This window comes from Schistocerca nitens, chromosome 4 (genome assembly GCF_023898315.1).
Source record: "Schistocerca nitens isolate TAMUIC-IGC-003100 chromosome 4, iqSchNite1.1, whole genome shotgun sequence".
NCBI lineage: Eukaryota > Metazoa > Arthropoda > Insecta > Orthoptera > Acrididae > Schistocerca > Schistocerca nitens.
Genome location: NC_064617.1, coordinates 412,878,028 through 412,901,516, shown reverse-complemented (window position 1 = coordinate 412,901,516; position 23,489 = coordinate 412,878,028). Strand labels below are relative to the sequence as shown.

Sequence of the window (23,489 nt, the reverse complement as noted above, 5' to 3'; positions counted from 1 at the left end):
TGTGTTGCCTTAGGCTAGTACATGTTTCGTGTCCGGATACCTGTGTGCTGATGGGTCATCCCGTCTCGCCTAAAGACATTAATCCACATTCGCAACTGATTTCGTAAACTCCGGCGTCATGTAGTTTACCAATTGCATTTTTCATTGTGCGAATAACATCATTTATTCTGTTGCTGCTTCGGAAAATCGGCTTGATGCCTGCTCGGCGGAGAATTTTGCCCATCCGTTCAGTGACACCTTGGCTATATGGTAGTAAAGCGATGTTTTGTGCTTCCTTCTGCTCTCCTCTTCATTCTTTTTCGACATAGTATTACCTATTAGTTTCATCCCATAACCACAGGCACCAAAAGTATACTTGAGGTTTGTAGTTCACCGTCTAGATGTTCCTTATCGCTGATCCTGCTAGCCCTCTTGCTTGAAGTAAGCAGGACGGATTTCTTCTGCGTAACGTGATGGTTGGAGGAGGCATGTAGGTACCTGTCAGTACTGGTTGGTTTCCGGTTTACCATCAAGCTCACTGTAAACATCCATGTCTACGAAAGGCAGCACCTCATTCTTTTCCGTCTCCATAGTTAATTGGATTCTGCTGTGCTGAAACCCAGAAGAATTTTATTGTTTGTGACAGAAGTCGCGGAAGCCGACCTTAATAATGTACATAATGTTCGTTTTATTTAAAAAGCTTTTAGAGTTTTCACACAAAAATTTGGAGTAATTATTTTGCAGCACGTTCAGAGACGGAAAGTGTGGATGATTTGCAGCTGTGCGCTACAGAAGCTTACTGAGAGACTGAAATTTAAGTAAATGACCCTGCTATGGTGACAGCAGGCCTCAAAGCTGCGGGGAGTGAAAGGATTAAGTCCATAGAGGATTCCTAACTACAACCTTCATTTAGCAGGCATTGAAACAACCAAAACTGGTAATAGCACGTAGACACAATGATATTACAACTTACTACTCGTTCAAATACTACATAACGTCAAAAATTCAGAAAACTCTTGCAACGCAACAGACGTAAAGTTTAAGAATAAATATTTTAATTTAAGACAAATGGCAGTGACTTCCCACAGTACTGCTCAAACTTAGCAGCCATCCGCAGTCGTAGATCCACTTAGTTGTAATGGTCACGCAGGAACGCACGAGGAGCAGCACAAGGTGCTTAGAAAATAAGTTCCTTCTATAACGCACGAAACATACTATTACAACATGGCCCATTTTACGCCAACTGCGAAGCCAGCCAACTTTTTGCATGCCAGATGTTAAACCAGATAATAACGTACAGCCTCGCAAACAGTCAATAAACCCGAAGTTCGTAAGCTAAATTGTAATACTTCTAAGCGCCTAAGACATTTTCATTGCAACTTAACCATCAAATGATTTAAGTTGGAGGCTTATTGAAATACTTTATTAGTGCGCAAAGCAGTAAAACCACTGCTCATAATGTTGTTGTTGTTGTGGTCTTCAGTCCTCAGACTGGTTTGATGCAGCTCTTCATGCTACTCTATCCTGTGCAAGCTTCTTCATCTCCCAGTACCTACTGCAACCTACATCCTTCTGAATCTGCTTGGTGTATTCATCTCTTGGTCTCCCCCTACGAATTTTACCCTCCACGCTGCCCTCCAGTACTAAATTGGTGATCCCTTGATGCCTCAGAACATGTCCTACCAACCGATCCCTTCTGGTCAAGTTGTGCCACAAACTCCTCTTCTCCCCAATCCTATTCAATACCTCCTCATTAGTTATGTGATCTACCCATCTAATCTTCAGCATTCTTCTGTAGCACCACATTTCGAAAGCTTCTATTCTCTTCTTGTCCAAACTATTTACCGTCCATGTTTCACTTCCATACATGGCTACATGGCTGCTCATAATAGGGTTCAGATAAAATTACACGTTTAAAATTGCAACTAAAACGGCATTGCACAGTCTGAGCTGCCTGCGCACACAGTTCTGCAGAGGTATTCAATACAACATACTTGAAACAATACACAGGCTTTACCACAGTCGGGCTTAAGGAACATGCCAGGAATTGGCCTTTAAATAAATAAATATTAGACCAGTAAAATTTCTCGAATGCAAGCTCTGTACAGTTTGAAAAGTTTGCACAGCTTTCGTAGTAGCAATAGACACAGGTAGTACTTGTAAGCAAAACGGCACCTAAAGGGCGAGGAACTTCCACGCACAAAACGCGACAGCACATTTGATATCCCACAACTCAACGCGAAAGTCGTAAAGGGCCACCCAGCAGTTAATCGCACAAGAATGATCCTGGACGAGAAAACAGCTTACCCACCAGAATTAGAACAGCTGAAGGCAGCGCGGCACACAGAAGTCTTGGCAGGATGCAGACGCTTGCGCTCACGTCTCTTCACTGCTGTACTGTTTTCCAGACGCTACTATCGAAAGAGCCGACATACAATCAGCTCGAGAGATAAGTTACTACCCAGACCTGTCTGAGTATTTCAAGTACCGATCGATTTTACAGATTTGATGTTGAGTCGTCAGTCATTTCACCGTTTTTATGCAGCCATCCATGAAATCCTCTGCTGTACCAGCCTCTTCACCTCTGATCAGGAATGTCCCTAATTATTTGTTAGATATATTCCAATCCCACTCTGCAGTTTTTCCGTCTACAGTTCCCACAAGTGCTGTGGAAGCTATTCCCTAATGCCGCAACCCTTTTTCTATAATCTCTCCCTTTTCCTTGTCAATGTTATCCATATATTCTTTCAGCACCAATTTTTTAGTAAACTTCATCATTCCCTACTTTATCAGTCCACCTAATTTTCAACATTCTTATATAGCACCACATCTCGAATGCTTCGACTACCTTCTGTTCCGCTTTTTTTACAGTCCATGGTTCAGTACCATGTAATGCTGTGCTGCAACAGTACATTCTCACAAAATTTGTTCCTCCGATTAAGGCCTGTGTTTGATACTAGTAGAGTTATTTTGGTCAGGAATTATCTCTTTGTGTCTGCCAGTCTACTTTTTATGTCCTGTTCACTGCTTCCAAGACAGAATAATTCCTTATATCGTCTACTTTCTGATCACCAACTTTTATATTTCTGATACTTTTCATTACATTCGTCGTTCTTAGGTTTGCTATCATATCATACACTCCACTCATTACACTGTTCATTCCATCCAACAGATCATTTAATTCTTCTTCACTTTCAATCAGGACAGCAATGTTATCGGCGAATATTATGACTGATATTCTTCCATTAGAAATTTTAATCCCAATCTTGAAACGTCATACAGATTGAACAGTAGGGGCGACAGACTGCATCAATGTCTTGCCCTATTTTTAATCTGAACACTTAGTTCTTCATCGTCCAGTTTTGTTGTTCCCTCTTGGGTCTTGTACATAGTGTATATTACGGGCCTTTTCCAATAGCATACTCCAACTTTTCTCAAAAGTTCAAATATCTTGTACTATTTTACACTATAGAGTTCTTTTCCATTTCGACAAATACTATGAGCGTGTCTTGATTTTTCTGCTGTCTAACTTCCATTATCAAGTGCAATGTCATAGTGTCCTCTCTGGTGCTTCTCTCTTTCCAGCTTAAAGTGCCTCAGTTTTTCCTTCCAACGGTCTGTATATTATTCTTGGCAGCACATTGTATGAATGAACTGTTAAGTTTATTGTGCGATAGTTGCTTGTACGATATTCGTAGCTGGGTGGACGATATTTTTCCAAACGTCTGCCGATGTGTCGCCCGATTTTCTACAGCAACTTAATAATCGTTTTGTTGCCACCTCCACCAGTGATTTAAAAAATTCCTTTGGGATGTTACCTATACTTTTAGCCTTATTTAACGTCAAGGCTTCCAAATATCTTCTACATTCCGGCTAATACTGTCTCCCCTGTCTTTTCCATATCGACTTCAGTTTCTGCTTCTGCCGTGTCATCAGAGAATTCCTCTCACTCAAGATGCTTTCAGTGGACAGTTTCCACCTATGCGGTCTCTGCTCTGCGTTTAAGAGCGAACGAAATTCCCATTGCGCTTTGAATGTTCCCACCCTTGCTTTTAATTCTATTTCGATATGATGAACCAGTCCTCTCCACGATCTCTTCTTTTACGATTGCTTCATATTTTTCCTGTAGCCATATTACCTTAGCTTCTCTGCAGTTCCTATTTATTTCATTCTTAAGTGACTTGCATCTCTGTATTCCAGCATTTTCCTGAACATTTTCGTACTTCCTCCTTTGATTGATCAATTGAAGTATTTCATTTGTTACCAAAGTTTTCTTCACAGTCACCGTCCTGTTACCATTGATTATCTTTGTGATTGCTCTTTTTAGAGATGTCCAGTATTCTTCAACTAAACTGCCTACGCTGGTATTCCGTATCGCAGTATCCACATCTTTAGAAGACTTCAAACACAATTCGACATGCCTCAGTACATCATTAACCACTTTCTTCCACACTGATTCTTCAGTACGATTTGCTTAAGTGTCACTCTACTCTTGATCAATACTAGATTGTGACCTGTGTCTACATCTGCTCCTAGGTATGCCTTACAACCAAGTATCTGATTTAGTAATCTGTGCGTGACCATTATGTAATCCAGCTGGAATGTTCCCCGTATCTCCAGGCTTTTAGCAAGCATAGATCTATTTCTCCTTCTTGTGGTCCTTGGAAAGAGTATTTTCTATTACTAAATGAAATTATCTTGCTGAATTCAGTTAATCTCTCTCTTCTCTCATTCGTACAACCAATCCCATATTCTACCGAACCTCTTTCCACTACTCTTTACCCTACATGTTTCCAATCCCCCCTGACTGTTAAATTTTCATCACACTTTACGTACCGAATTACCTGTTCAGTATCCTCATACACTTCCTCTATCTCTTTATCTTCTGCTTGCGACGCCGGCATGTATACCTGAACTATTGTTATCGGTGCTGGTTTGCTGTCGATTCTGATGAGAACATCCCTATCACTGAACAGTTCACAATACTTCATTCTCTGCGTTACCTTCCTGTTCATAACGAATTCTACTCCTGTTGTACTATCTTCTGCTGCTGTTGATATTGCCCTTTATTCGTCTGACTGGAAATCCTTATCTTCTTTCCATTTCACTTCTTTAAGCCGCTATATATCTACTTTGAGTCTTTGCATTCCCCATTTCAGACTTTCTAGCTTCCATGCCACGTTTATACCTCTGACTTTACACGTATTGGCTAATAGAATATTGTCCTTTCCTTGTGTTGGTTATTCCACCTTTTCTCCTGGTCGCCTTCGCCTTGGCAGTGGCCCCCCAGATCAGAATTGGGGACTAATCCGAAATTTTTTGCCATGGGAGAGATCATCATGAGATTTTTTTTCAGTTAGGCCACATACCTCGTGGATACGCCTCTTGTGTCTTTAATTCAGTGGTTTCCATTGACTTCTGCATCCTCATGCCGTTGATCAACGCTAATTCTTCCGTCCTTTTGGAGCAATTTCCCATCCCGAGAGCAAGAGAGCGGCCTGAAACTCTCTCCACTTCTCCATCCTTTTTGACAAGATCGTTGATAGTGCGGCGGCGACTTCTTACGCCGAAAGTCTTCGGGCGCCACTGCTGATGATTATTAGTGATAGACGTTACACCTTTTTATTATCTTCTTTCTTTCGATCTCTTTCTTCATCATTACGTTGCTAGTGGTCCTTTGCGGATGCTACATGACATCTTTCAAATTTTCTCGATGAGAATATCACCCAGTTTTTTACAACAGAAATTAGCTAGTCCCCTGACCAAACCTGACGAGCTAATGTGCGATTTCCCTGACCCATGGTTCTACACAGATATCATAATTATCCATAATCATTTCCGCCCTAAAATGAAATTTAGTGACAAAGGAAATTACGTAAAATCTAAGTCAAAGTAAAGAAGCGGAACTACAGCAGACAATAATCGAGGCACTGTGTGTAGAAGACTCAAGTGAAGCTCGACACCTGATGTTGATGAATTATCCAGGAATGTACGAAACACAGTAAGGAAAACGTGTGTAACATCATTATAAGGAGTGCCGTTTCTGCTCTATACGGCCATTGGCATTCTGTAGCACTGCAGATATAACTGTGCAGCCTTGCCATAGAAAGTTCTAAATCTGATGCTTTCAAGTCTCTTTGGAGTAATTTCGCGACTTCTCTCAGCCGTAGTTAGTTCGTATGTTGCAATAAATGATCAGCAACAAGACAGCAACTTATGCGACGAAAGCGTTTTTCTTAAAAGAAAAGCCTCTACACGTACAATACGGGAGGCAGTTATGAGAGGTTTACCCGATGAGCGGACACAATGCTGAACGACCAACACTCAAGAACGATAACAAATGTCACTAGGGGGCTATAGGCCGATCACTGACCGTCCCCAGTACCTTGTTCATGAGTGATTGACTGGCTGCCATGGAACATACAATCCTCGACATGACTTACATCAGTCATACTTCCGGAAACACGATAACACAGCATCTACATTAGTCAAAGTGATGACATGAAACAGGCCATCTTGATAGTGGAAGAGACAGCTAACTCTGATTGATATCACTACGGCGTTTGATACTTTTCTTATGAATACACTGCGTCTGAAAATGAAAATCAAACACTGCAATATAGCTATCTGAAAAACCCGTATCAGTGAAACTTATTTGGGCTGGAGAAGTCATCATGAAATCTTGTGCTCACAGAAGTAGCCCAGGGCTAAGAACTTTGTCCATTGCTTTTCTGGCTATAGTTCAGTGGCATTCCATCTCAGCTACATTTTTCTTTATAGTTCTTATAAGGAGCGTCCTGGCAGATTAATACTGTATACCGCACCAAGAATGAAAACTGGGACCTTTGCCAATCACGTGCAAGTGCTCACATCTCTGTTTCCGCCAGTACCTCTTCCCCAATATTACTAACTTTACAGCACTCCTGGAAGAAAAGACATTGCAGAGAAATTGTTTACCAACATCCTGTGGAATTATTTCCATTACGAATTCATTGTGTCGTACATGAAACACCCTATATTACGGGCATAAAGTTCTCGCGCACCATTCGATGCAAGGCATCAAAGGCTGAGCAGAACGTTAAAAATGTGTTCTGGACTTCGGTTCTAGCCGTTATCGGTCTGCATGGTTAGCACTGGTCCACCAGTGTATGAGTCCATCACTACTCGCAGCCTGACTGCAGATTCAGCCTCAGCAGATTTGCAGCTTTGCCTAGCGTATGTTCTACAAGAAATAACTGACACTGCTTCTCTGTGTTTCTCTTAATTTTATGCTCCTTCATTGCAATATTTTTGATAAAATGTGATGTTCAAAATGCAAAACGTTACTGTTATGAGGAGCAACACATGAATAACCACTCTCTGTTTCCCAACAAATAAAATGGAATTTGTGGTCCACCCTGATGGAAAACTTTTGTATGTTATCCCCAATGTAGCTGATTGTTCCCATGTTATCGGTCGTTTTTTTTTTATATAAACATATGAGATCTAGACTGATACACAATTAAATAAAATTAGTTGAAAACTTCTCACCTCAAAATATGCCCCTTTTTCCATATAAATAACGATTTTTTTTACTTCCAAGTAGTCCAAATAACAAAAATTTTGATTTCCTTTAATCGAGCGAGATATTGACATGAGACCACGAGGACACAGACGTGGAAAATTCCTGGTAAATGACTACTAAATTTTTATTTAACTATGCTGCATGAGTGTCATTCCTTCATCAGATCCTGAAAAAATAGATTGCACTTTGCGTCAAGTTTCTCCACACTAAGAACACTGCTTATCTATGTTACTAGCATCGGCTTTTTTTTTTGTACAGTGTGACAATTATTGAACTACATACAAAAAACGTAAATTAGTTATAAACTACAGCGTACACACACTTTATTCAACATGTAAACGTGACTGCAGACATTCGGATCTAGGTAATGACATGTTCGATATGACTGCCATCCTTGGCGATGATGTGGCGCAGACGAATAGTGAAATTTTGAATGACACCTTGAAGTGTCGGAACATCGATGCTATCGATGACCTCCTGAATGGCTGTTTTCAGTTCAGAAATGGTTTTGCGCTTATTGCTGTACACCTTGTCTCTAATACAGCCCCACAAAAAGGAGTCCCGTCTGTTCAGACCCGGAGAATATGGTGGCCAATCGAGGCCCATGCCAGTGGCCTCCGGGTACCCCAGAGCCAGAATGCGCACCCCGTAGTATTCTTCCAGGACTTCAAACACTCTCCTACTGCGATGGGGTCGAGCTCCGTCTTGTATGAACGACATAGAGTCGAAATCAAGGTCACTTTGAACAATGGTGATGAAATCATCGTTCAAAACGTACCGTTCAGCAGTCACCGTACCATCAAGGAATAGCGCACCGATTATTCCGTACACCACACAGTCACCCGTTGATGGTGAAGAGACTTCTGGATTGCGAAATGCGCATTCTCATTCCCCCCAAAAGCGCCAGCTTTTCTCATTGACGAACCCATCCAAATGAAGGTGGGCTTCGTCGCTAAACCAAACCAAACCGCGCATAGTAATTCCCATCATTCCCAGCTGCAAACCGTGATGTTTGAACGTCCTAACCCAAACCGTTCAGATGTTCTGACGATTTTATTTCATATATTTCAATAATTGCCCCCCTGTACCACACACAGCCCTTGCGCTAATGGAACATCATCTTAAAAACTAAAAAAATCTTGAGAATTATTAAGAATTACTAGAGGCAATCCAATAATAAATGACAGGTGGTACAGAAACGTATTCAAGTGAGGGATCTCCTCATGTCACTACGAAATTATCAGTTATATTTTACGAGTCTGCTGTTATAATGTTGGTTTCACAGTGTTCAACTAAAAACTCCAAATACAGCTCTTAATCAGGTTCATCACCATTCAACAATAACTCACAATCTCTGTATGTGGTAATACAGACTGAACTTTAGATGTGTAACATTTACCATTTGACCCACTTTTACGTACTTTTTCTCCCAGTATATGTGATTGGCCGCTCGGGATTAGCCGAGCGGTTTAAGGCGCTGCAGTTACGGACTGTGCGGCTGGTCCCGGCGGAGGTTCGAGTCTTCCATCGGGCATGGATGTATGTGTTTGTGCTTAGGATAATTTAGGTTACGTAATGAGCATGCTTAGGGACTGATGACCTTAGCAGTTAAGTCCCATAAGATTTCACACACATTTGAACATTTTGAATATGTGATTGGAATGTAGAAAAATGTGGATATGTTTCCAAACATATCGACATGAGTGTCATGTTTTATAAAAACAACAATAAGAGATAAGTAACTCTCAAATTATTATATTTCTCAAGCGTAGATTAGCCCTTGTGACTGTAGCACAATTTTCAATTGTTTGTACTTGCTAAGACTAGTAACTGTTCACTAAGAAGAGTCGGTGCTGCCATCTAGTGCTGCAGAAAATGTAGTAGAACGTAACAGTGCCATGTGAACCCACTGGGAATTCCTAAATACCTTTTAATTACCAAAGAAAAATAGTAAGTCCTTCTAGGCACTGTGGCCGGGGATCTGTTAAATGTTATTGTGGCGGCTCCATTATGAATCCCGAAAATGTCTGTATGAAGCTGGATAAGTAAAGCTTACTCAGTAAATTGTATATCTTTCCTCAAAAAGTACAACATAAACTTCGTGGCAGATTACAAGTGTGTGCCGAACCGGGACTCGAATTCGGGACCTTTCACGGTAAAGTGCTCTATCGACTGAGTGACCCAAGCACGACTCAAGACACGACTTCACATCTTTACTTCCGCCAGTACCTGATCTCCTACCTTCCAAACTTCATAGCAGCTCTCCTGCGAACGCTGCGTTTGTAGCCGCGCTGTCTTAGGAGTCTTCTCACGATTCGTGCGGCTCCTCCCGTATGAGGTTCGAATCCTCCCTCGGGCATGGATGTGTGTGTTATCCGTAGCGTAAGTTACTTTAAGTTAGATTACGTAGTGTGTAAGCATAGGGAACGATGACGTCAGCAGTTTGGTCCCAAATTTCCAAATTTTCTCCTGCGAAATTTGCAAGTCGTTGCAGAGTGAAAATTTCATTTTGGAAGTGCAATCGAGTTTGTAAGAATGAATTGAGGACGGAACTGAGTGGCAATAGTTACAAATACGTGCACTTAAACTGATAATAAGTCACTCAAATGTTAAGAGAGTAATCTGTGAAACTGTCAAAAGAAAATAAATGACAATGATAACTGGAAAAGTCACAGTATCCTCTACTCAGTGCTTGAAACTGGGTGGCAGTCGATTCTGGATCTACATGTATATGCAGAAGGTTCCCCGCCAATGCATGCGTGCGTGGCTATGTTTGTGTGTGTCAGGGTGCATGTATTATGGTGGGGGGGGGGGGGGAGGGGGCTGGCATGCAGTCCGCCTGGCGTACTGGGTGGCTGACACAGCCAATGGGACTCACTACCCCTCACCGTTCATTTGGATCCGGAGGGACGCGCCACGACGCGTATAATGCACAGTAAATAAGCCGGCCCGCTGACGTACAAGCGCCGTAATTAAGCTTTTGTGCGGGCGGCTACCGACCACCTCCCTCTCGCGGACAGCTTCTGCCTATCTCTGGCGTCCTCTCCCCTTTAACTCGTGACAAATGCAGGGCTGCGATTTTGCGACGCAGTAGAGAGTTCGACGCCAGTGGGATTAAAAACAACTGTGCGTATCTGTTACGTAAGTCAAAAACTTTATGCCGGAGGCGTTGCCACCAGTTTGTGGAGGGAACTGTAATAAATTGTGTGCGCTAGGGTATTACCGTATTTTTAAGTCACTCAAAGTCGGTTTTATCAGTGACGGAGATTGATGGGTGTCTCAGGAGGGAAATTATAATGCTGCACTGTAGGTGACTTATTCTTTCTTCAGTAACGTTTAGTAGTGTTCCTTCCGTGTAATCTGGAGCATATGGGCAGGAGCAGCTATATTTTTTATTCCAAATTTAGACCTACAAAAAGAAATGAAGCCTTAAATAACTCAAATAGCCAGGATAAATTATTGCAGCGGAAGAGTTGTATCGGGAAATTAACGAAGAAAGAGTTACAAAACTGCAAAGAGCATAAAATCTCATTTGGAACAGATAGAACACAAAAATCTGTATTAAACAGTTTGGAAAATTACGATATTGTAACGGATTTGATAAAATAGCAGCTCTTTACATTTCCGAAACGACGATAATTGGTGGTAGGTACCAAATGGAAATCAATGAAAAATCAAGAAAGAAAAATTCTCGAAAATAATCGATAGATCGAACTGTGAGAATGATATTTGGATGAAGAAGAATTCACAGGAGATATGTCACCAAGATAGAACAAAATTTTCAATCTTAATTCGCAAGCACAAATTTGGTGAAAAATCATCTGCCCGAGAAAATTCAAGATGGGTGGAAGAATACACAAAGAAACACAGCGAAAGAATGTAGAGATACTCAGACCGAAAGAATAAAAAAGTTGAAAGATGCTCCTTAGTTGAGCAGCAAGTAAAAAAAATTAAAAAGAGATCAATATCCGAAAGAAAAAATGAATGTAATTTTATACTAATATTACTTTGGTCCAGTTTAACATGTTTCTTATTGCGTCGTCTTGGTCTCGAGCATTAAGTTAGAAGTCTGTTACCTCTTCATTCCAGCCAACTTTTTCTCGGAATTCCTGGCCTTCCTCCTGCAGTCTATTTGCTAATTTCAATGTTTCAGTTCCTCGTTGGCAAATAATCACGCTTCTTGAAAATTTGTCTTGGCTGATAATATTTTTTTGTTGCGGATAATGCTTCATAAATAATATGCTAGATAATTCCCTTACATGCCAAAATGATACATTTGTTAAAATTCTTTTACATATCGTTCCGTGTAAGTGAAAAGTAGGATTTCACTTATTAGCTGCTTAGTTTCTTCTCTTGTTCTCAAAAAAGTCTCTGTTTTCTCAGTGAGGATTCTCTTCGATTCCTCAATCGAATTCTGTTGTCTCCAGTTCTAGAATTGTCACCAAACTGATAATTTGAGACAACTCTTCTTAAAGCAGATCTTCCAGTAGCATGAGATCTCAATTTCCTGAACATATATTTAAGTTTCTAGTATTTAATTTTTCTTAAATTACATTCAGTTGAGAAAACTGATGAAGCATTTGGTAACCCTGCCGTCGTTTATTCTGTGCATTTGGACGTAAGGTTTTAATTATTTCTCCCCGCAAGTGACAGATTTCTTCTTCAGTTGACTGATGAAACTTCTGAGAGTTCATTTTCATCCAAATCATGCGTATGGACAATGGCTTCGAAGTTTTCCACAGAAATTCTCTTTTTGTTTCGAATTAGTGATTTGGCTCTATATAGCAAGGGTATTAGTGTCGGTTTTGCGTTCTGTATATTTATTATTTCTTACATATAAGCTGCACACGATTCTGTAGGCTTGATTTGGTTATTTAAAGCTTCTTTCTTAGTTTTCCTCAGGAAATAATCGTGGCAGTTGGTCAGTATCCTCTATGTTTCTGAACGTATCTGTCATTACGTTCTTCTACGACAACACCCTGGTCATTTATATTGCTGTAGAGAAACTTGAGATCAAGCGATAATGATAAAATTATACGTCGTTCCGTGTCCATGGTCTCAAAATAACTAGAATTACCCTTACTGCTGTTCACTTCTATGAAACGTCTCTGATACTTTATAAAGTCTAGTACTATCGCTGCTGGCACATTTTTTTCATCATTGGTCATTTGTCATTATTTATTTCTAATAATTAGCGTTAGTTCTTTAGTACAGAACCCTCATCACTTAGGGTTGATCTTGGGTATTAACCGCTTCAGCTGAAGCTCCCTCCTACGTATATCTCGCGAAGAGACCATGAAGGTAAAATCAGAGAGATTAGAGCCCACACAGAAGCATACCGACAATCGTTCTTTCCACGAACAATACGAGACTGGAATAGGAGGGAGAACCGATAGAGGTACTCAGGGTACCCTCCGCCACACGCCGTCAGGTGTCTTGCGGAGTATGGATGTAGATGTAGATGTAGAAGCTGTTTACTAATACCCTCATAGCTGTGCAGAATTTCTTCAGACAAATGACAGCTTATAGTTCTTGGTAAACGGTCGACGCTATGACTTTTTGGCACAGCGCAGCACATAGACAAACACTTTATGAGTAATTATGTAACTCATAATGAAATGAAGTATACAGCACTTTTTAGAGCAGATGCTCTTTCCTCAAGTCTTTTTCACAAAATATAAGCACTGAAAGGGTTTCCAGAAGTTAGCTTACTCAGTGTTTCCAGTGGACAGTGTAAGAGCGCGATGTGTGCTCTTTTTAGATAGAAAACGTGCACCTCCACATACTGCGACAATTACATCTGACGTAATTCTAACCGAAATTAAGTTTGTCGCATTATTTTAGTGCAAGATGTTATTACTGTTATTGTTATTACTATTGTTATTATTATTATTATTACTATTGTTGTTATTAAAGTACACGTTGAGACAGTATGGTGTCTACTACTACTGGTAAATAATATTACACTTAACGAAATGGATCGTTAGCGTCTAAACAGTGTAAATATGTAGTGGAGAACAGTCGGCTCTTCGTATAATACTTCATTTTATGGATACTGAATGTCAAAACGTATGTAAATTTCCCAACAGCATATCTTCCACCAATATTACAGAATACTTCATTGCAGATAAGGAAGAATGGGTGGTATTAGTATAATAAGTTCGTAGTTCCATAGGTTCAACAGCCACGTGGAACCAAATGTTTCCTTAATACTGACTTGCGCATAGACGCCTGTAAGTTAGCCACCTGATTCTCTCATTTGCCATATACGGTAAGATTATAGATTAAATGTCAGCCGAAATGAAAATGGAGTGGTTTACAAACACATGATGACTATATCGGAACTAGCATTCAAGAGGAATGACGCTCAAATTACCGTTTTGTCAAACAAATTAAGTTAGCTGTAGTATCAATAGATCGAGTAGCGTGAACACCACGCTGGTTGCTTTTCAATGTAGGAGTCTCGACACCGGCCTGATGTTCAGTCTCCAATGATGTCCTCTCGAAAGAACGTTATACCTTTCATGATGACTGACTACACAGTGCGATGTAGACCGCCTGATTAGATTTGAGCGCACAAGCTAAAAATATACAGTGATCTTGCATGCAATACTAGAAGCGCGAATTTTGAAGACGTCTAGTAAAAGGATACACACGCTTGTAGCAGAAGGTTACGGTGTTTGTGGTAGTTCCATTCTTGAGGGGAAACCTCTAAGAGCGTAATTATAGTATCTAATGTAGGGTTTTCTCCACAACATTTCAGCAGTCCTCAGTAAGATTTAAATCACAGCTGCTGCTGCAGGGGATTCCCCTAACATTTTTACGTGTTTTTTGGTATTATACTGCTCTACAAAACTTAAGACCAGATACATTTTGTAACTTAACACATTAACCACTCTTTGCAAATGAGTGAAAGTGGCGGAGCATTTTGCGAAAGATCTCCCAGTTGTACACAGAAAATTGGACGTCACACGGCTTGCCGGCCCCTGTAGCCGAGTGGTTCTAGGCGCTTCAGTCCGGAACGGCGCTGCTGCTACGGTCGCAGGTTCGAATCCTGCCTCGGGCATGGATGTGTGTGATGTCCTTAGGATAGTTAGGTTTAAGTCGTTCTAAGTCTAAGGGACTGAGACCTCAGATGTTAGGTCCCATAGTGTTTAGAGCATGGATGTGTGTGATGTCCTTAGGTTAGTTAGATTTAAGTCGTTCTAAGTGTAAGGGACTGAGACCTCAAATGTTAAGTCCCATAGTGCTTAGAGCCATTTGAACCATTTTGTCACACGGCTTGAGGTGAACGCGGCTATAGTGCCCAATGGGGCTTTTGAAGGAACTGGAAAAGACCGCGTGCGTCAGTCAGAGAACAGTTACAGCACACTGTAGTGGTGTTATACATTACAACATGGTCAGCAGAAAACGTTCGGTCGATTTCACACTGCGCAGAATCATCGGGAAACTGGAAGAAGGATGAAGTGCGGCGAGTGTAGTCCTGGAGTTTGGTATTCCTCACAGCAAAGTTTTACGTGCATGAGGAGCGCTCTGAACCGCAGGGGCAGCTGCTCGAAGGAGAAGAGGTGGTCGACCACGTTCAACTACCGCAGCAGATAAGCGCTCCATTGAGCAGCAGGCAAGAAGGGATCCACGTCAAATAGAGGAGGTAATTGGAACCACATTTAACAGGACTGCAAGACACGCACTCTCACTCTCCACAGTGACACGGAGCCTGCATGGTGGTGATCTCTGTGCCCGATGACCAGTACGTCGTGTTCCGTTGTCACCTGGATATCGCCGGCACAGTTGCAACGGAACTAACATCACTGATACAACACAACAAGGGTTGGGATAATATTAATGAAAAACACATAGAAGGTAGATCCACATATTTCGCCATTTGTTGTATCATGGCATACACTTTAGTGCTTAATAACAATTATTATAATTACAGTTTATAAACCTTGTTACAAGAATAACAACGCTTACAATAATTTAAAGAACCTGAACAGGATCAGTTCAGTAACAGCAAACTTTAACAGTTTACACCATTAAGAACAGAGCTTGAACCATATACAAGTAACAAGTCACACCAACTAAGTGTGACTGCGAGCGGGGTTTAACAAACGGAGTATCGTCAGTAAATGACTGCCACTAAATGTATTAAGCATGGATAACAAGTGAAAGAAATGGATAGCGCCCATCCCAAATACAGAAAGGATAACAAGCCACGCCACTGATTGACGCTGTTGGAAATCCATTACTAATGTATAAGCCTAAATAAAATCTGTTAAGCAATACAATATAGAATCCCCCAAAATACAAGAAAACCTGGGAATGCATACAGTTTATAAGTGACACATAGTTGGTACACACCGGCAGAAACATTAAGAGTTACCCTTAAATATACAATGTCCTGAAATACAAGATAAGCTGGAAAGACATACAATTCAAATGGTGGGAAGGCAAGCAATTTAAAAGTGACTCGCAACTGGTATACACCAGCAGAAACATTGACAATGACCTTAAATGAATATATAATCCTCCAAAATTCAACATAAGCTAGCAAATACACAAGGCGCCTGTCATAGCCAACAGGCAAATATCAGGCAAGTTTTACAAGGAGTGCAGTTAGCTGATGACTATGGATCAAAGGAAGAGGCATTAAAATTTAACACGTTCCAGAAGTAGCAATAAGGGTGCGAGGTTTAACGAGTAGTTAAAGAGCAGGTATGGTGAGGAGAAACTTCAGTCTTGCAGAACACGCTTGAAGGCTTATGTGCTTACTGAATTCATAAATTGGGTACATTAAGAGCTCCGAATTAATTGGTGACACTCTGCCGTGGCACTTATCAAACGATCAACTTAACTTGAACCAAGATGGTGCGCTGGTAGAGACACCAGACTTCGGGCCAATCTAGACGTCCTGCGGCGACGGAAGTGGCGCTGCAGCAGAAGATGGTTCAAATGGCTCTGAGCAGGCTGGGACTTAACATCTGAGGTTATCAGTCCCCTACACTTAGAACTACTTAAACCTAATTAACGCACGTCCATGCCCGAGGCAGGATTCGAACCTGCGACCGTAGCAGCAGCGCGGCTCCAGACTGAAGCGCCTAGAACCGCTCTTCCACAGCGGCCGGTGCAGTAGAAGAAAACGAGTCTCTGCTCTATTGCCGGGAAACAAGAACGCGTAGTTCGCTGCAAGAACTACCCTGCCAATATGCATAAGAAGGGAGCAGTACTCTGCCCAAATAGGTTTACAGACGAGGGGGCCTAAGGTGCAGCCGATATTAACTTATTGCGGAAGCGATTTCACATACAGGCTACAAGCTTAACACTCGTTAAAATTACTTAAAAGCTAAAAGGCCGAAATATCACTCCTGCTAATGCATTTAGTAGGGTATACTCACCTACAAATGATCCTTTGCGTTAGACACAAATTATGTTACAAATTCAACTGGTTATACTCAGTTTATAGCAGAGAATGCTTGTAGACTTGCACTGAATATGGCCTGGAACAAAAAATTACATCAGTTACATTAACTGGTGGCCATACACACAATCACTAGGAGACGCCTTAGTATAACGTGTCTAATTCCATATTAACGAAGACGTGGTGTTACAATAAAAGGCATTACAATAACAGGCACCAATAACAACAAGAACACTTATCTCGACTCAGGTGTGAAGGAACCGTTACTCCCAGGATTCCAAGCCGGTACGTTATTGCCCCCCAGTCCATACAGGCAGTCTTCGAGATACGATAGAATTCAAGCTTGCAGAGTAGGCCGGGAACTAGCCGACCAGTTTGCACGCTATGTCCGCTGCTTTTCCCACAACTCGCCACTTTCAGTACTTAATCCAGCCAGCAAGGCATGCCTCCTACCGATTAAACCACTCACGCTTTCTCGAGGCCCGTACCGGACAGCAGGAGTCCCCCAAAACCAACAACTTGTCAGCCACTGGCACTCCAGCTAACTGTACGCACCAGGGCCCACCAAACAAGCAACACACGGCTCGACCAAAGACCCTAGCTCCCGACATATGATCAGATCGATATCGACAAACCCAAGTAGCGCGCCAGCGGAGTGCCACGCCCACCAAAATTAAAGGTTCAAATGGCTCTGAGCACTATGGGACTTAACATCTATGGTCATCAGTCCCCTATAACTTAGAACTACTTAAACGTAACTAACCTAAGGACATCACGAGGCAGAGAAAACCCCTAACCCCGCCGGGAATCGAACCCGGGAACCCGGGCGTGGGAAGCGAGAACGCTACCGCACGACCACGAGCTGCGGACCCAAAATTAAAGACGCCAGGGCTATATCATACTGAGTGGACGAAAGAGTGGTGAGGTGATGTGCTTTTCTAGCATGAGAAGTGCTTCTAGACAGACCCTGAAACAGCATGGGGTGGGAACACTTAATGCACCCATGAATATTGTTGAACATCATTGTTTTGAAGCTCTACGTGTTAGGATGTTGTGAGAATAAGGCTGAAATGTTGAACCACCCTCGAAAACTTTAAACATAGTACAATCACCGGCCGACGTTGTTGTGGGACTGTACTCTTTCCAACGTGCGTCTTTTCAGTGGTGCATTCAACCGGAACTTCATTTCTGTGGATGAAAATTCGACACCTCATCACTGCACAGATGGCCCAGCTCCTGGGGCTGCTGCCCGTTCTCCCGATTTAAATCCCATCTGGGATGCGTTGGGGAGACATACTGTAGCACGTCCAATGCACCAACGACCGTCCAGTGGGTGGAAACTGCGCTGCTGGCGGAATGGAACGCCCACCAACACTACTGGAGTGTTTTGTGACCCTTACCAGCTCGGATTAAGCAATCGAAGCAATTTAGAGGTGTGCTGCCCTAGATTTGTTACCTGTAGGTTCGATCAACACGAAGGTATTACGAGAACGCTTCATGAATGAAATGAAAATCACTGGATGGAAGACGACGCTCTTCTCGCCAGGCACTATTGCGGAAATGTGGAGAACCGCCATTTGAGGCCGACTGCATACCGATTCTACTGCCACCAAAGTTCATTTCGCGTGAGGGCCTCGAAAATATGATGAGACAAATTAAGGCTCGTACAGAGACTTACGGACAGTTGTTTCTCACTCATTGTCTTTGTGAGTCGAACAATAGAGAAAACGACTGGTAGCAGCGCAAGGTACCCACCGCTGTCCACTGTACGGAGGTATGCGGAGTATGTATGTAGATGAAGATGTAAATCTCCTTACGAACCTTGAGGTCAGCATGGGAGCACGTTGCAGAGCATTCACTGCCCTCCGTGACGACAACACACCCGTTTCTGAACTACGTATATCCCGCCTTCTTCGGTCTCCAGACGACCGTAACAAATCGTGGTTTCAGTGAAATTATTGTCTTCGAATAACAGTGTCATTTCCGTCATTTCCCACGGCGTATTTCGTTCGGTTACCTTTTGTAGTATACTGTATCAGTTCTTTCTATATATGGTCCATGTTTTATCGACCTGTGTTAGTTGGCAGTCACACAGCATGCGAAAGTCAGTTTCGTTCTTCAGTTTTTCACTGTATTACGCTATGTACGTCGAATCTGTCAACCTTTCTGTGAGTCTTAATTTGTAAAAACAGCAAATGTTTTGTACGAGGTCTGTTAAAAAATTCCGGAACGTTCGTAATTTCGCGCCAGTGGTGTGTTGGAGAGAAATGCAGTTGAAATGCTTTCACACGCCTGTGTTTAATATGTAACTGCTGAAAGTTTCATTGTTGTATGTCTGTTAGATATTGTTCAGTGCTGTATTGAGTAGAACATTGCGTCACACAGTTTGCGAATGTCAAGATGGCAGAGCTAGATGAGCAACGCGCCTGCATGGATTTTGCGTGAAACTCAAGAAAAACTTTACAGAGACACACCAAATGATTCAGGAAGCCTACGGTGATGAGTGCGTAAGGCGCAGTCGGTGTTACGAATGGTTCACACGGTCTAAAAATGGCTGGCGGTCGTTAAATACGACCTTCGTTCATGACGCCCTTCAACGTCTCCCTTCAACGGTCATGTCAGGAACGTCGACGAAATTGTGCGTACCATCGAAGACTGATTTCCCAAGAGATTGCAGAAGAATGTAACATATCAGTTGGATTATGTCGTCCAGACACAGCATCTTGGAATGCCTCATGTTGCCAACAACTTCGTCCCACGGCTCATGAAACAAGACCAGAAACACCTTCGCGTCGTAATCTGTGAAGAGCTTTCGGGTCGCGCAAATGAGAACGAGACCTTCCTTAAGACAATGGTACTGGTCATTAGACGTAGGTCTACTGTTATGATGTTCAGATCAAGGTTCAATCTTCACAATGAGTCGGGAAAGGTTCTCCAATAAAAGCTAGTCAGGACAGGTCCAATGTCAAAGCCGTGCTGATAGTTTTCTTTGACTTTAAAGGATTACTTCATCTTGAATTCATGCCACAGGGACAAACTGTTAATCTATGGTACTATCGGGACGTGTTGCGACTCCGACGAAAAAATGTGGGAAGCAAACGACCTGAAAAGTGGCGAGACAATTCATGGCTCTTGCCTCACGATAACGCAGCCGCACTTTCATCCCTGGTGGTGCGTGACTGTTACACAAAAAGCGAAATCATTGTTCTGCCTCATCCTCCTGCAGGCCTAGCCCCTTCTGACTTCTATGTCCTAAGTTGAAAACTCTGTTAATAGGACGAAGATTTGAAACGATAGAAGAGACAAAAGAAAATTTTCAGATCCAGCAAGAGGCGTACCAAGACTACTTCCGAAAGTGGAAACGGCTTTGCGAGCGGTATATCAACGGTGGAGGAAAGTATTTCGAACGAGATCATGCTCAATAAGTAAAAGATAAGCGTAGAAAAATTTTGTGGACAAAGTTCCGGAATATTTTGAACAGGCCTCTTACATCCTGTTTCACGATCGTAGTTGTTCAGTTGACAATTTTGTGTGCTGGGTTGAGTCATACTCTTAAAATTTTTTAGCTTTTGGCAGCTACTTTTCTCTTCCGGTGAGTGCTGCCGGCAGAAGACTACGGAGTGTGACGTGCTCTCGCTGCCTGCAGGTACAAGGAGGGCCAGCGGCAGGGCTCGGGCACCGGCCTGTCGGGCTTCGGGCTGCTCGCCATCACGCTTAAGCTGCTCAAGGAGCGCGACCAGCTGCTCATGCTGCCCATCATCATCTTCCTCGGCTTCGAGCAGGCGTTCATCGGCGCAGATTTCACCGCTGTGAGTTCCAGTAGCAAACTGCTCTTTAATTTTTCAGTATCCTTTACTCGGGCAGTATCTCAACGTCCATGATTTTTTTTTCCACAATGGAAAAAGAAACGCTGTTTTCGTTCCGTATTATTTGTATAATACACACTGATGAGCTAAAACACTACAACCACTGCCGACCCCGAGGGTGAATACCACTAGTGGCACTGCGGGCACTTGCCGCGGCGAGAAACTACACGTTAGTTATAATTAAAATACATCTACAGCTACACACATGGGCTGTAATTGTCGTGTGGCAGCGAAATTTGGTCAGTATTCTAATCCATTATTGCGGAATCGATTTACGCTGGAAAAAAGTAGTTCCAATTTTGGCCACCACATGCAAATGTGGCTCTGTGAAAGCAAGAAAGAGGTATAGCAACGTTTCCATATGTCAATGGATGGTGAACGAGACGTGGGCACAAAAGGTGAAACAAGTGTGAAAGTCTTTATTAACGATTGCTTATACAGTTTGTTCAATAGGAGCACTGGAGACGTCGCCGAGATGCTATACAGCGCCAGTTCTGCACCTAGTGGCCAAAGGTGAAACTAATTTTTTTCCAGCGCATATCGAATGCGCATCGACGCATTATCATGTCTATCAAATTTCGCTACCATACAATATTATAGGATACACTTGACCTCCGCGAGTAGCTGCGCCTCAGTTATAACCACCCAGTTCACAAGCAGGGTCGGCTCTGAGCACTATGGGACTTAACAGCTATGGTCATCAGTCCCCTAGAACTTAGAACTACTTAAACCTAACTAACCTAAGGACAGCACACAACACCCAGCCATCACGAGGCAGAGAAAATCCCTGACCCCGCCGGGAATCGAACCCGGGAACCCGGGCGTGGGAAGCGAGAACGCTACCGCACGACCACGAGATGCGGGCAGTTCACAAGCAGAGCAGCGACGAATGGGGACTCGTCGTAGTGACGACATGGCTGCAAATGTGGAAATTTACTAACATAAGCTACTTTTACAACGGACAGATAGTTAAGGCCCAGCGCCTGGAAAGGAGCATCTTGGAAACGGCAAAACCCAACGCCAGCTCCTAAGCATTCAATTCGTCACCGCATCTGATGATGACAGTGTAGTCTTAGCCCAAATATTGTGGTCATTGGACACTGACATCAGGCCGTTCATCCTGTAAACTGTTCCGCCCAAAAGCAACCTTCCTCTTATCACGTGTAGTTCTACGGACATCCATAAGTATATAGCGCAGTTGTACATTTTGTTTCATTTTAATATCTCCTAGTTTAAAATTTGTGCTTTCATCTGTGAAGTTGTTATGATGTTGTTGTTGTGGTCTTCAGTCCTGAGACTGGTTTGATGCAGCTCTCCATGCTACTCTATCCTGTGCAAGCTTCGTCATCTCCCAGTACCTACTGCAACCTACATCCTTCTGAATCTGCTTAGTGTATTCATCTCTTGGTCTCCCTCTACGATTTTTACCCTCCACGCTGCCCTCCAATGCGAAATTTGTGATCCCTTGATGCCTCAAAACATGTCCTACCAACCGATCCCTTCTTCTAGTCAAGTTGTGCCACAAACTTCTCTTCTCCCCAATCCTATTCAACACCTCCTCATTAGTTATGTGATCTACCCATCTAATCTTCAGCATTGTTCTGTAGCACCACATTTCGAAAGCTTCTATTCTGTTCTTGTCCAAACTAGTTATCGTCCATGTTTCACTTTCATACATCGCTACACTCCATACAAATACTTTCAGAAACGACTTCCTGACACTTAAGTCTATACACGACGTTAACAAATTTCTTTCTTCAGAAACGATTTCCTTGCCATTTCCAGTCTACATTTTATATCCTCTCTACTTCGACCATCATCAGTTATTTTACTTCCTAAATAGCAAAACTCCTTTACTAATTTAAGTGTCTCATTTCCTAATCTAATTCCCTCAGCATCACCCGATTTAATTTGACTACATTCCATTATCTTCGTTTTGCGTTTGTTGATGTTCATCTTATATCCTCCTTTCAGGACACTGTCCATTCCGTTCAACTGCTCTTCCAAGTCCTTTGCTGTCTCCGGCAGAATTACAATGTCATCGGCGAACCTCAAAGTTTTTACTTCTTCTCCATGAATTTTAATACCTACTCCGAATTTTTCTTTTGCTTCCTTTACTGCTTGCTCAATATACAGATTCAATAACATCGGGGAGAGGCTACAACCCTGTCTCACTCCTTTCCCAACCACTGCTTCCCTTTCATGCCCCTCGACTCTTATAACTGCCATCTGGTTTCTGTACAAATTGTAAATAGCCTTTCGCTCCCTGTATTTTACCCCTACCACCTTCAGAATTTGAAAGAGAGTATTCCAGTTAACATTGTCAGTTGTTATATTTCCACTAAATAACGGCACAAAACTAGTGAATAAAATTTTGAGTAGGCATCGTCTCGAAGCGGCTTGCCTTAACTGACCCAAAAACTGTTTACGAATGTAAGAGTTGTTCTTCATGATCATCTTCTTTTGTTCGAAAAATCTAGTTTGGATTAGGTAGGTGAGTATTTAAGTATCCCGCGCACAAGCATTAGGCTACGCCCCATGCTCACTTTTTTCTTTTTTCTTTTTTGCTTTCTAATAAAACTGATGCTTCAGCAGATTAAATTTACGAAAGGTGTGACTTGGAAATGAAGGTATGATATTTACACTAACTTTATAATTATTA

At 42.2% G+C, this 23,489-nt stretch overlaps 1 protein-coding gene across 1 annotated transcript in view; it reads left to right on the top strand.

Moving 5' to 3' along the window:
* LOC126252847 (UNC93-like protein) overlaps window positions 1–23,489 on the top strand; it is a 432,164-nt gene that overhangs the window by 342,179 nt on the left and 66,496 nt on the right. The window contains exon 5 of the mRNA XM_049953795.1: window positions 20,608–20,770. Coding sequence (XP_049809752.1) covers window positions 20,608–20,770 — 163 coding nt within the window. The remainder of the gene's footprint in view (window positions 1–20,607; window positions 20,771–23,489) is intronic.